This window comes from Uloborus diversus, chromosome 4 (genome assembly GCF_026930045.1).
Source record: "Uloborus diversus isolate 005 chromosome 4, Udiv.v.3.1, whole genome shotgun sequence".
NCBI classification, from domain to species: Eukaryota; Metazoa; Arthropoda; class Arachnida; order Araneae; family Uloboridae; genus Uloborus; species Uloborus diversus.
The window spans coordinates 167510690-167522542 of NC_072734.1; the positions used below are offsets into that span (position 1 = coordinate 167510690).

At 35.2% G+C, this 11853-nt stretch overlaps 1 protein-coding gene across 1 annotated transcript; it reads left to right on the forward strand.

The window, feature by feature from the left end:
* Positions 1–7639: 7639 nt before the first annotated feature.
* LOC129220974 (uncharacterized) lies at positions 7640–11480 on the forward strand. The gene is made up of 2 exons (XM_054855408.1): positions 7640–8333; positions 11434–11480. The coding sequence occupies exons 1-2, from the start codon at positions 7640–7642 to the stop codon at positions 11478–11480; spliced, it is 741 nt and encodes a 246-aa protein (XP_054711383.1).
* Positions 11481–11853: the final 373 nt, after the last annotated feature.

Consider the following 11853-nt stretch of genomic DNA (forward strand, 5'->3'; position numbering starts at 1 on the left):
AGCTTATTTCAACGGTTTTTAGAATTCGTTTCACGGGGAAGAGAGCTACAAGGGGCTAGGTATTTATCGTAAAAGTTGTTCAACGAAAATTCAATTTTGAAGGAAAATTAGAAACTTCTATTGCATCGGAGAGATGCAAAATGAACCAAAGTTTGCATAAGTAAAATGACTTATAGCAATTGATAACAATACTACCTCATCCTCATATATATATACTAGCCAATGGTCCAGTACCGCTGACGTCACCAACAATGAAACTCGTACCACAGCATGATAATTTGATAAAAAAAATTTAGTAATGTTCGACATGCAGGGAAAGGCTTAATTTTAACAAGGCAGAACTGGATTCGGTCACTTAACTGTTTTACTGGTAAGACTGTCATTTTAGGAGAGTGAAGAAACGAAAAAGTGTTCAACAGCTTAACGCTACCTACTGGAGTTTAGGGTTAATCCACTGGAGTTAGGGTTAACATTTCAAGTATCAAAATATCAACAAACAGGCAGTTGCTTCGTTCAAATGCAGAAGCAATTTTCACCCGCCATACCTTAACGGGCGATTTTCTACCTATGTTATGAATGACGTGTAACTTTGTTGACAAAATCTTATCCCAAAGTCTTAAAAACCTGAGTGGAAATTTTCTTTTATGCCTATTTCTTCAAAATGACGTTCTATAAAAGCAATGGATCATCTAAATAAAGGGACATATTTTGCCCTGCATTTGACAACTCGATATTTTGATAAAATCGAACTGTAATGGAGTTCTTTCCAAAATTTTAATACTAAAAAAAACTACTTTAATCGGTGCTCTTTCATTGTTACGCTACGGCCGATGATATCACAAATGATGAAATGCCATTCAGTGTTGCCATTCACAAACCACAATATTTAGTTCACATCTTGACTCACGTGTACTGGCAACGATAGGGTTGATAGCAAGGGTAGGGTGCAATATTTAATTCACTTCTTATTTATCATAGTGTGGAAACGTGGTAGAAAGACGCGCCAAAGTGCAACATTTGTGACGTCATAAAGGCCACGATTTGTTTGAAAAATCGGACATATTAAAAAAGGAATTAAAAAATAACTGTTGGGAAAATGAAAGTATTTTCTGGATCCATGTTATTTATTTACCTTTTATTATTTTATCTTATTTTATTTACTTATTTATTTATTTTTGCTTCTTCTATCAATTTCAGTGTCAAAAATAGTACTTTTGACTGAAGGAAACAACCCTATTATACTGAGCAAAACGATTTTGCGTCAGAAGCACGTACAAGTATGTAAGTGAAATATAATTTAAAAAAAACCATACACAACCTTTTGTAATTGATTTTGTTTTGAATAAAAGTGTCCCTAACAGGCATGAAATGTTCCTATTTCTGAGTAATTGCCAACTTAAGCACCATTCATGTGCATAAAATTATTTTATGAATCCCAAGCAATTCCTTAAAGTGTACTTTCAAACACAAATAATATATATATTTTGAATTTAATGAAACGTTTTAATCCGGCTCCGAATGTTTTATTCGATATTGCTTTAAATATTCTAATTTATCGTAGTCCTTAGATCAAATCGTAGCTTCAAAAATACGTTTCAAGCCTTTTACAGATCCCCATTGAATTCGTTATTTTTCATATTCAGTATCAAACTATTCATCCACCATTGAAAAAATATAGAAATATCTGTTAAAATCTGCAGCACAAGAGCATAATATATACATTTTCAGGCATCTTTTAGTAATAAACTGCGGGAAGTGAAGGATTTAAGTAATAGCTTTATCAGAGAGTATTACCATAGAAACAAGAACATCGACTAATAAATTATTGACCCTAGTATTTCCGAGATAACCATCGAATTAAATGATTTTGGTAACCATGGAAATAAAATAGAATCAAGTGATGACGTTGTTTGATATTGGATCTTCGGCTTGGGCTCTTGGGGTTTCGTAAGGTTTAAATCGTCTGTCAAAGACAATGTGCGGCTCTGTAAACGGAAGCAAATCTTTAGCTACCGCATCATATAGAATAGTTATGTTTCTCTGAACTTTATCAAAATTGAAAACATATTTACTTTTGCAGAACTAGAAGCAAAATCTCAAATTTTCTAAGTTTTGATTCGATAAAAATAAGAATTGATGATTGGCCATTCCACGGAAAGAGTCATTTTGTCCCGCACGTGACGCCTCATATATTTCATTAATGCTTTTTAATAAAATATATGGACCGTCACGTGCGGGAGAAAATCTTGATTTTTTTCGTGGGATGGCCCTTTATTTGAAATTTAATAATGACGCGAAACACACAAAATAAAAAAACGTAAAATGATAATTACTTGCCTCAATCATTTTCATTAAAGGGTAAGTGCAGTGGTATTTGGGTTCCGTTCCTGTCAAGTTGTGCTTAAGATTTAATACGGAAGTACTAATATTTAGATGAACTATTGTAGCGATTGAAAAAACTAGAGAAAAAAAGGACGACGGAACGCAGCTGTTAAAAACACCTGAAAAAAATTTTAGATGACTTTACTTAACAAAACTATTAAACTTACAAAATAAAGTGCACTTTACACTTTTGTTATTTTGTGATTCAATATGTAAATTAAAATATCTAAAATGTAAACTAATCATAATAAGAGTAACCTTGTTTTTCTTAGCATTACATATACCAATACTGGTTCTGATTATTAACAAACAAACTAAAATTAAAGTATGTAGAAAACCAAATCAAAGCACAAACTAATCAGTAAAACATCCGACTAAAAACTAGGCTGGTGTTCTAGGAATCATCTAACATGCCAATTACTGGAACAGTTGAACAATACATGACCCAAAAAAGAGCCACCATTTAAGTACTATTGCAAGCGTATTTAATGTTTTATAAATATCATTCACAGAGTATTGAATATTTAATGAAATATAAAAATGCATTAAATTTAAAACAACACATTTCTGACAAAAAACCACTAAAAGTAAGACTTGCTTCTGAAAAAAACATGTTAGAATTGACAAAGAATAGTTGTTATAACCTAACTTTAAAAATACAGTTGGCTCTCTGTTTAACGACGCTCTATTTAACGACTTTCTCTATTTAACGACGGCTTTTCACGGTCCGGGATGGTCCATTACAGTGCTAAAAGCATTCTATTTAAGGACGCTTTCTACTTAAGGATGATTTTTTGTGGTCCCTTGAAAGTCGTTATTATCGTTCGTAACTTATACGCAATGGATTACTAAAATGTTTCATTTTGTATATTTGAGGAAAAGGTTTTCAGCCAATCAGCTGTTACTTCATGTGTTTCCATCGGTGTCCTATCAGCTTGTTTTTTACCAGTCAAAGCATGTAAGTGGTTTGTTATGGACACATTTAACCTTTTCAAAAAAGTAAAGGTCAGCAGTGCGCTAGGTGTGAATAAAGGACTTTCGTCTGTAAATAGAACTAACACGTAAAAATTCTCATCGATATTTAATTTTAGCAGTCGATTGACCCGAACAAGAATTACAAAACATGTACGCAACAAGCTAGAAGACACTCTTTCCTCTTTCTGGTGAAACACTCACTGAACTTAATAACCTAATTTGCTAGATTATATTGGCGCTTTGAACAATTACTTGTGGCTATTATTCAAAATATAATATCAACAAGTAATTAAGCAACAACTAAAAATTGACATGATACGGTTGTTGTTCTTTAAATTCAAATGCATTTTTGGAAACGTAACACTTCTTCTAATCATACGCTTTGAAACTGATTCCTAAATTTATTAATTTAATAAAACGTTGAAAATTCTATTAATACAAAGGCCTGGTTAAAATAGTTTGTGCAACTTGAATCAATTTGAAAATTGAAAATTTATTTATTGAAAATATTGCACACTACAGAAAGAGTCCAGTTACAGTGGCAACAATAATGTAAAAATATTAATTAAAACAAAATATACATTTAAAATACAAAACCATGAATACTTAAAATTGCAAAATGACAAGTTAAAAATATCTAAGTCATGACAATGAATGTTAAAAAGTTTGTAAAATTTAAAGAGACAAAAATTACCAACATAGTTTTGTCTGGTAAAATATTTTTTAAAAGGAGAACGACTCCTAAGTGTCTTACTTAGGACAGCAAGTTGTATCGAATTGACGATATCGATATCTGAGCAGTTAATTAAATTATGTAGAACCTTATATAAAAAAAGAAGACATAAAAGTTCACGGCGTAATTTAAGAAAGGAAACATTATAAATATTACATTTTTAATTGGGCGATGATTTGTTGATTGGGCGATCATTTGATTGGCGATGATTGGGCGATCATTTGGTGATTGGCTTTGCTATAAAATAACGTTAAAGGATATGAATAATAATCGCGGTTTAAATAATTGATGTTTTGGAGTTTAACCCATTCAGAATCCTTCGCTTTAAACCATATTAAAAACTCCAGCATACAACAACTCATTCACCATCCTCGGCCCCTACCAACATAAAATGTCTGGATGAGCAAGCCCATGATAGGTTATTTTCATGGCATATAAATTTGCAAAACATACTCATTTAAAAATACATCAGATGAAATGAAAACAGCCAAAAGAAGCAAAAACTGAAAACGAAGAATTATTTATTATCTGCGAACATTAGATTGAATGTTTCTCTTGTTTTTTCTTAACATACAAAAATTAAATTTTAAGTATTACGGAAGAAAACCTTGTTCAAAATCCACCTATCCAGTATATGTTCTACATAACGAAAGATAGTAATTTCAATTCGGGAGTAATGTAAAGAAGCTTTCATTAAACTTCTTACAAATTTTCTTATTTCGTGTCACGTTTCCAGACTCTCTATTTAAGTGATATTTTTGAGAGATATCGAAAAGATTTTATTTATTATTCAGATTTTACATAGCATTCTAGCTATTCAGGAAAGAACCTTTCTTTTCTAAATATATACAACATTAATTATTTCAATATTGCATTTTCGGCATTCTCTGAAGAAATGAGTTTTGTGAAGCTCTATGTTAAACTTGAGTTTTAATTTTAGAATAATCACAGCAGGACGTTTTTATTTTAATTTATTTTAATTTTTAAAAATGCAAAATAACTTTTGTTTGAGAGACTCTTGAGATTGGACATTCGGTCCAAACTTCTACAAGTTTGCTGCTTTCGTTTGTACTTGTGGCATCACATGGATGAGAATGCCCGCCACTCGTATCCCTATTAATCTGCAGAAACTGCATCTTTTATCCCTGTTCTGGCGTTCTCAGGGCTAAGTTGTTTTCGCTGAGACAAAAAAAAAAAAAACATTTTGCTCTGTCATCTGGTAGAAATGGGGACATTTTCCCCACCTGAACTTTACATTTTAATTTTGCTGTTTTAAAATCCTAACGCATTGTTCCTGCTCTCCTGGCTCACACCTTTTCTTGTTGTAGTCAAAGTTCCTACAAAGGACTTTTTTTGTGGCGAAATGTCTAGGGAGCTACTTTATTCCAAAGGAGGAATACCACAATAGGTAGAATTTTCCTGATGTCTTTATTTGATACCTATTCATTGATCGTACTAATTAAAAGATATGGATTTAAAATATAAGTGTTTTAATTTCGAATAATATAGATACAGACGAACTCGCTCATAACGACCCCTGATTTAACGAGTACCCGGTATTTGCGAGGAAATCAGAAATACTTGGTTGGTACAATGTCAATGGGAGCATAATTCGCTTTTAACGAGCAAACCCCGCTTAAAGCGAGCAATATTTTCGTGATTCAAAATATTTCTATTGACTTTTAGCTCAGCTTACCCCTCGTCCCCCCCCCCCCTTTTTTTTTTTTTGCAACATTCTAAAGTCGACCAAAGTTAGTGACAAATCATAAATCCTGAGAAAAGAGATGACAGTATTTTTTTATCAATATGTGGAGCAAAGAAACATTTAAATATTATATATGTGTTGTGTGTATATGTGTATTTCGCAAGAATAATAATACAAGAGACATTAAAACAGTTCAAAGCAAAGTAATCAACTTATTACGTACTGTTAAGACCATTAAAGAGAAGAAAAAACGCATCTATAATGCATTTTTTTTTTATTCTTTCACGAACTCATTTTTTACGAGCACTCGGTTATAATGAGCATATGTCGTGGTCTCTTTGCGCTCGTGAAAGTGAGTTCGACTGCAGTTTGCAAAAAGTGCAAATTACACTTATTAGTGTTCATTGCACACTCATTGTTAAACATGAGTTTAAACTATGACTTCTTAAGCAGAAAGAAAAATGAAGAAGAAATGGTTTTTAGTTTTTTTGCAAGTTTAATGTGTAAAAAATAATCAAATTTAGATGATCTATACATTATTATATTTATAAATTTTCATTCACTGCCTTATACTTATGCTGCCGAGTGCAGGTAAACGGCAGTATCTGCAGAAATGAGTATTCGAGATATTTGAAGAAATGTGCGGTGGATTCAATACTAAAAATAGGAAAATGTTGGAATTAGACGTTTTTTTTCGTGCTTTGTTTTCAGCGGAAACCAAATAAGCGAGCTTGCACAGTAAAGATAACGTACAACAGATGACAAAAATGTAAAAAAAAAATTAAAATGAAAAATTTGCAGTTACTGCCCTTTACCTGCACACGGCAGGATACATGTAAACTGTGAAAAAAGATTTAACGTTTCTTCTCCTTAGCCAACCAGATTTTCTTTCGAGTACTTTTCAGCACACCAGATGTGCGCTTTTTTAAAAAAATACATTTAAAAAAACCTTGTCCGCCACATGCTTCGTTAAATTTATACGCTTGATTAAAAAAAACTCATGATTTTAGCTGGGCAATTTATCAGCAGCAACAGTTTGCGTTAATGGACAATTAATAATCGTTCGTTGATCAACAAGCTGTTGCCCATTTATCCAAAAAGAATCAGAGTTGATCATATTTTTATCTGTTACCAAACTCTTTTCTTTATCTAAACACTCCCTTTACAGAGAAGTTAAAATATTTAATAATTAGTTCTCTAGCTTTAGGCAAATCATTATTTCTCAACTTTAAACAAACACTAATTTTTCTATTTGATATACAACTTGTTAAATTAGTAGTCTAAAAATAAGTCAGATTTTTTGAATCTTTTTTTTTTCTTTTGACACAAGTAAAATGTTTAAAAGAGTTATTATGGAAAAGCTTACAGTTGAAATCATAGTTGATTTACATGCGTATCATTAAATTTATTTTAAATAACTGTTAACGCCTCTGCGCGGGCCCCCGAGCGATAAGGAGCAACGCTTGGGGTCTTGGCTCTTGGCTTGCCAAGCAACCCTAAAGCCCCCATTGTGAGAGGAGCGTGGGAAACCACCCCTCGGCTCGGGAGGCACTTCCAACGTTGTAGCTAGCGGATGCAGCCATAGGGCTCTCGCTCCCAATCCCTTGGAAGGATACATGCGTATCCTAGTCTTACTTTAATATTATGCTCATACTCTAATTGTAAATAAATTTAATTGTTGTTGTTTTAACCGCGACTCATCAATGCAATCTCATTCTCAATATACAGTCCACTGCTGGAAAATTAGTTTTTCCCCCTGAAGCCAGGCGGCTTCAATTTTGGTCAAGTCTCACCGGAGGAGAATCAGCGTATTTGATTTCTTAGCGGACTTTCTACTTAACGAGATGACGGACCTCAACATTTTAAACCGCAGACGAGGAGGTCTCAAAGGACAAGTCACGCGGTTGCTATCATTTATAGGAAGTGATATGGACTCTACGGAAATCGAATGCAAACTTGAACATGTGCAAGCTCTAAAAGACAAATTCGAGCAGCTGAAATTGGATTACTATTCAGTGCTGAAAGACGAAGAATTGGACGAAAATGAAGTGATTTTCATTGAACTCGAAGAAGAATTAGAAAAAGTAGAAGTCGCCCTCAAGCGCAAGTTCAAGCAGCTCAACAACAATAGTTCCCGCTCCTTTAATGATGCACCACCTAACTCAACAATCAGTATCCGTCTTCCCGAAATATCACTTCCAAAATTTAACGGTAAATATGAAGAATGGTTCCTCTTCAAAGAACAATTTAACTCCATCATCAATAGTAACTCTTCTCTCTCAGATTCACAAAAACTCTATTACCTGAAATCTTCACTTATCGGCCGCGCCAAAGAAATAGAAACTATAGATGATACCTTCCAGTCCCTGTGGAAAGCCTTGACTGATAGGTTCCAAAATAAGAGACTAATTGTGAACAGTCATATACAAGAGCTGTTAAACATCCAGAAAATAACTCATGAGTCAGCAGACGAGCTGAGAAATCTTGTGGACAAGATTCACAAGCATCTGCGTGCCCTCCAGCAAATGGATCTGCAATGTAATGATTTTACAGAAGTTTTACTCCTCAACATATTTCTTCAAAAGGTGGATGCAGAATCACGAAAGCAATTTGAGATGTCCTTAACCTCTACAGACCTCCCAAAATGGAGCAATTTTGTTCAACTCTTAGAAAAGAGGCATCATTTTTTGGAGAACTCTCAAATTCAATACACTTCACAAATAGGACCCAGATTAACTCAAAAAACATCCATAAGTAGTGTAAATAAGCCATGGATGTTGAACAGTTGTAAATTGTGCAGTGCTTCACATAATCTGTATAATTGTGAAGAATTCAAGCGTCTAAATGTCAAACAAAGGTATGACCTAGTGCGGAAGAACAATTTGTGCTTAAATTGTTTTGGATTCTCTCACCGAGTACAAGATTGCAAATCTAAGAACAGCTGCCGACAGTGTTCACAAAGGCACCACTCTTTACTACACAAGGACAGCTCGACCGGAAATTCCCATGCATTCATCCTCAACCCCCATGGCGAACGAAGCGCAATTTCTTCTCCACAATTTGCCTCAAGCAATACAGGTGTTGAAAACCCCTCACTCGAGCGGGGGAAGAACAGAGACACTTGTTTACTTTCAAGTCGTAAAGCTATCCTACTGTCAACTGTTATCATCTACTTAACAGATGACTCAAAGGTGATGCGGCCCTTTCGGGCGCTGATGGATGCTGGATCAATGTCGAATTTCGTCACCACAAATTGTTCAAATCAATTGAAAGTTAAAACTTCAAGAACAAATATTGCTGTGTCGGGTTTGAATGGAATGTCAATAACGCTACGAAACAAATTTCATGCCACTGTATCGAATTTAAACAGGGATTTCGTGCGAACTCTTGAATTTTTATCGGTGCCCAAAATAACCGATGTTACCCCCTCAACATACCTAGACGTGTCAAGATATAATTGGCCGACTGGAATCCAGTTAGCTGATCCCGAATTCAACAGCCCCGGAAAAATTGATATTCTACTTGGTGCAGAAGTGTTCTTTGAAATGTTAAAGCCTGAGAGGATTTTTCTTAATCCGGGAAACGTGGTGCTCCAAGATTCGGTATTTGGATTCATAGTGAATGGAGCCATTGATAATACCCCAGGAAATAGATCCAGCTACTGCGGTATGATTTTAGAAGAAGAAAACTTAAACAACACACTAAAGACATTCTGGGAAATCGAGAATGTTGCTGAAGAAGAAAAAATCAAAGGCAGCGAAGAGCAGTTTTGTGAGCAGCATTTTCTGAAAACTCATACTCGAACTAATACGGGACGGTACGTTGTGCAACTGCCGTCAGTGGAAGAAATAAAGTTAGGGGAATCCAAGCAATCCGCTTTCAAAAGATTAAATGCATTGTGGAAGAAGCTTAATCGCGATCCGAATATGAAATCTTTGTACTCCAGCTTTATGACTGAATATGAAACCTTAGGACACATGCAGGAAATACTTGAAGATAAAGCAGATAACTGCTACTACTTACCTCACCATGGTGTTTATAAGCCGGAAAAAAGTACGACAAAGCTAAGAGTCGTTTTTGATGCATCAGCACCCTCATCTAATGGAAATTCTTTAAACTCTCAGCTATTGAACGGCGGAGTGATACAAGAAGAATTATTTTCGATTTTGATAAGATTTCGAAAACACCGTTACGCATTTAGTGCAGACATCGAAAAGATGTACCGCCAAGTCTTAATTCATCCAATGCATCGTGACTACCAACGAATACTATGGAAGAGCGAAATTGATGCTCCAGTAAAAATCTATCAACTTTCTACCGTCACCTACGGCACAACGTGTGCACCGTACTTAGCAACAAGAGTGTTAAAGCAGTTAGCGGCTGATGAAGGGTTAAATTTCCCATATGCATCATCGGTCATAACAACAGACTTCTACATGGATGACGTGCTCACAGGAGCTGAAACTTTAGAGAAGGTTAAACAACTGCAGATAGAACTAATTCATTTACTGGAAAGAGCGGGTATGAAGCTCCATAAATGGTGCGCGAACGAATCAGAACTGCTGAAAAACGTTACAGCTGACCATGAGGAGCGTTCCTTCCATGACACTACTGAAGTAAAGGCGTTAGGAATGTTATGGAAACCTCAAACGGACCATTTTGCGTACAAGGTAAACATCAATGTACAAAACAACTACACCAAGCGATCGGTGCTATCGGATATTGCACGAATTTTCGACCCTTTAGGACTATTGGGTCCAATAATTGCAAGGGCGAAAATATTTATGCAAAAACTATGGCTTTTGAAGACGGATTGGAATCAGCCTCTTCCCTCTTTAGAAAATGAAGAATGGCGAAGGTTCGTGAAGAATTTGCAAGCCTTGAATAATATTGAATGCAATAGATTTATTTTATCAGAACAATTTGAAACTTTAGAAATTCATGGATTTTCCGACGCCTCGGAAAGAGCCTACGGAGCTGTTCTCTACATTAGAAGTATTTCTCAAGGAAGTGTCAATGTAGCTCTCTTATGCAGCAAATCAAGAGTATCTCCACTGAAACCTGTTACTATCCCTCGCCTTGAGCTGTGTGCCGCTGTATTGCTATCAGAATTAACCTCAAAGGTCCTAAAGTCACTGAATTTACAGTTTAACAGTATTCATTTATATTCAGATTCAACAATTGTTTTAGCTTGGCTCAAACAACCTGCACACCTACTCAAGACTTTCGTTGCAAACCGAGTCAGTAAAATTCAACAACTAACTGGAAATTATTCATGGGACCACGTGAAGAGCGAGGATAATGTAGCTGACCTTATCTCACGTGGCGTGGAGCCACATCAACTGCTTCATCATGAAACTTGGTGGAAGGGACCGCGGTTTCTACAGCAAGATTCGCTTCCGTCATCTGTCAAGATCTGCACCCCAGCTGACGTTGCAGAATACTCTCAAGAGTTTAGGAGACACTCGGGGAACAAGATTGAAGCTGAGAGACATACTCCTAATGAACTATCGAACATTTCATTGACTGTTACGATAGATAACAATTCATTTCTTAATGACATTCTAGGAATATCTAATAACTTTACAAAACTTGTGAGAACTCTAAGTTTTATGTTTAGATTTATTCAAAACTGCAGGTACCCAGATCAAAGGACATCTGGCCCAATCAATACGCAAGAGTTAATGAAGGCGGAAACATTTCTTATTCAGGCTGTTCAAAGGACAGAATTCGAAACGGAAATAACGAACTTATCAAGGGGAAATTTCGTATCAGGTAATAGTAAATTAAGATCTCTAAACCCCTTCTTAGATAAAAATAACGTCCTTAGAGTAGGGGGTCGTTTAAGTAATTCGAACCTTTGTTATTCTCAAAAGCATCCTGCGATACTCCCTGCTAAGCACAAGCTAACTCAAATTATTATAAATCATTTTCACGTAAAGAATTTACATGTTGGACCACAGTCCTTATTATATTTTGTAAGAGAAAGATTTTGGCCCCTGAATGGTAGGAATCAGTGCCGAAAAATTGTGCATAGTTGTATCACTTGTTATAAGGC